This window comes from Sinocyclocheilus anshuiensis, unplaced genomic scaffold, assembly GCF_001515605.1.
Source record: "Sinocyclocheilus anshuiensis isolate Anshui unplaced genomic scaffold, SAMN03320099.WGS_v1.1 scaffold702, whole genome shotgun sequence".
NCBI lineage: Eukaryota > Metazoa > Chordata > Actinopteri > Cypriniformes > Cyprinidae > Sinocyclocheilus > Sinocyclocheilus anshuiensis.
In genome coordinates this window covers 2,253,142-2,255,956 of record NW_015548184.1, presented here as the reverse complement: position 1 = coordinate 2,255,956, position 2,815 = coordinate 2,253,142, and the positions used below count along the sequence as shown (strand labels likewise).

Below are 2,815 nucleotides of genomic sequence, written 5' to 3'. Positions count from 1 at the left end.
TGGCATAAAAGAAAAATCGATCATTTTGACCCATACAATGTTTTTTTGGCTTTTGCTACAAATATACCCATGCGACTTAAGACTGGTTTTACATATTACTAATGAAGTGTCATATTAATAGCTGTTGAGATTCACATGGCATTCTCTCTTTCAAATGTCTCAGATGAGTTAATCAGACAAGTCACCATTAACTGTGCTGAGCGGGGCCTCCTGCTGCTGCAAGTTAGAGACGAGATTCGCATGACCATCGCTGCCTATCAAACACTGTACGAGAGCAGCGTGGCCTTTGGCATGAGGAAAGCACTTCAAGCAGAGCATGGAATGGCTGACATGGAGAACAAGGTCATTTGCAGCAAATTATTATTATTGAAAGCAATTATTCTCATTTTGTCTTACTATTCTAAAATTATTTTACAATAACATACAAAAAAGTTGCTTTGGATAAAAGCATCTGCTAAATGACTAGATGAGATGTAAATGTAATGTAATGTATATACATATAATAAAAATTATATAAAGATTACATACAATAACAATAATGTAACCGTAAATAATATATTTTCTGAACAAGTTTGTTTATAAATAAAAAAAGCAAGCTACAAAACTAAACCTATACAGTGACACTTACAATAACTTGTATTTTACCTATTATTTTCTATAAAAAAAAACATGTTCAACTTGTTGGCTTAAGACACGTTTATATGTGATTATCTTGCTCTTGTAACAGAAAACAAAAACTATTACATACACACAAGATATTTTGAACTTATGATGAAAGTCAGTGATGTCTAATGCAACATTAGTCTCCACTGACTTTGTATGGACAAAAAAAAACAAAAAAAACAAAACAAAACAAAAAAACTTTAACGTAAGACCTGACAAGCACACATTAAATGACCATTTGCTGCTTGCTGAGATACAAACTGTTGGTAGATTTTAGAGTTGGAGAGTGAGAAGCGAGGTTTGGAGAGGTTGTTGAACGAGCAGAAGGCTAAATGTGAGGCCATCGAGAGACGGGAAGCAGAACGGCGGGAAATTGAGGAAAAGAAGCATGCTGAAGAGGTTCAGTTCCTCAAACGAACTAATCAGCAACTCAAGGTAAAGCAGAGATCATCATAATCATGATTTCTGATTAGTCTATTTTTCACTCTTATGCAACCATTTATTTTTTAGGCACAACTGGAGGGCATAATTACCCTGAGGAATAAGGCCTAAATATTATTTGAATAATAATACACTTACTCTCATACCATTTAAATGAATAAAACCCGTATTAAAGCATCTGTTCTGAGTATTTATTGATTTTTTTTTCTCCAAACAAAAGAAAAAGAACATATGTAGATATACAGGTACATAATTCACATTTCAACTCTGCAGAATCAGGACATTGTCTTAAGTTAAAAGCGCTGAAAATACACAGTACTGAAATGAATTAGCTGTCAGACTGTAGTTAGAATGTTCAGGACGATGGCTGGTGCCACAGCATGAATAAAGTGCACTGGAACGATTGTATCAGAGATTAACTGAACCTTCACTTTTTCACAAATCACCGTGATTCCACACCAGATGTTCCAACCTAGCCACCGACATGGCTTTGGAAACGGATTGATGTGACTGGGTATCTGGCCAGGTATTATCGCTTAGCTCGTTTGGCTTTCTTGCCATCCAAGGGCATTTTTCTGTTCTTATTCTTGTTCTTGACATTGTGCGTTTCATAATAGCGGACCCCCACTTTCTTCACTTTCTGGGCACGCGCCAGTCTTCTTTTCTGTTGAGGTGAAGTAGTTCAACAGAGAGAAAGAGATAAGTTTGGTCTCAAATTTATGTGAGATGTCTGGACTGAGGAATCAAGACGATTGAGCTGGGAGAATAGTGCATACCTCTTTAGATGTGAGTTTGGTAGGCTTTGCAGGCTCCTCATCTTCAGCTTTCCTCTTTCTACCCAAATTCACAGCTAGAAAACCAAAAAAGGACGAGTGTCATTACTCACTTGTTTGAAGCACCAGACAACCCTAATCACTGACACAAGATTCTGTGGAATATTTAGTGTATTCATATTCAACTAAGTTTAACAGTATATTTTAAATATTGTTGATATTGCGTCAACATCAATAATTAATGTTATTATCATTATTGTCAATATTTAAGTACTGTGAATATACTATTTAGGGTGATTAAGTTTTAAATAAATTAACAATTTTATTCAGCAAAGATGCATTAAATTAGTCAAAAGTGACCAAGACATTTATGTTAAAAATATTTCTATTCCAAATAAATGCTCATCAAAGAATCCTTAAAATGTATCACATTTTCCACAGAAATATTCAGCACACGTTTTCAACATTAATAATAATAAGAAATGTTTCTTGAGCACAAAATCAGCATATTATAATAATTTTTTTCTAGGATCACATGACACTGAAGACTGGAGTAATGACTGCTGAAAATCCAACTATGCCATCATATCAATTAAATTTGAAAATATATTCAAACAGAATTATTATTTTAAATGGCAATTATATTTCAGAGTATGACTGTTTTTACTGTTTTTTGATCAAAGGAAGCCTTGGTCAGCATAAGAGATTTTTTAACAAAAAAATGAAAACCGCAATGTATATAAGCATTTTCTTCAAAAATGCTTAAAAATTTAATAAAAAATGTTAATTCATATAATAATAATAATAATAAATAAAAATATAGCAGCAAGTAGCAATTAAAGGCCCAAGCAAAACAGGTAAAATGAATAATAATAATTAGTGCTGTCAAATGATTAATCGTATCCAAAATAAAAGTTTTTGTTGACATAATATATGTA

General features: G+C 33.0%; 2 protein-coding genes across 2 annotated transcripts in view; one reads left to right on the top strand and one right to left on the bottom strand.

Annotated features, from left to right (window-relative positions):
* Positions 1–1,262, top strand: part of LOC107704957 (axonemal dynein light intermediate polypeptide 1-like) — a 2,499-nt gene extending 1,237 nt beyond the window's left edge. The window contains exons 4-6 of the mRNA XM_016508040.1: positions 164–342; positions 934–1,098; positions 1,174–1,262. Coding sequence (XP_016363526.1) covers positions 164–342; positions 934–1,098; positions 1,174–1,215 — 386 coding nt within the window. The 3' untranslated portion in view covers positions 1,216–1,262. The remainder of the gene's footprint in view (positions 1–163; positions 343–933; positions 1,099–1,173) is intronic.
* Positions 1,253–2,815, bottom strand: part of gnl2 (G protein nucleolar 2) — a 17,148-nt gene continuing 15,585 nt past the window's right edge. The window contains exons 15-16 of the mRNA XM_016508039.1: positions 1,881–1,954; positions 1,253–1,768 (exon numbers count right to left, since the gene is read on the bottom strand). Of these exons, the coding sequence (XP_016363525.1) occupies positions 1,634–1,768; positions 1,881–1,954 (209 nt within the window). The 3' untranslated portion in view covers positions 1,253–1,633. The remainder of the gene's footprint in view (positions 1,769–1,880; positions 1,955–2,815) is intronic.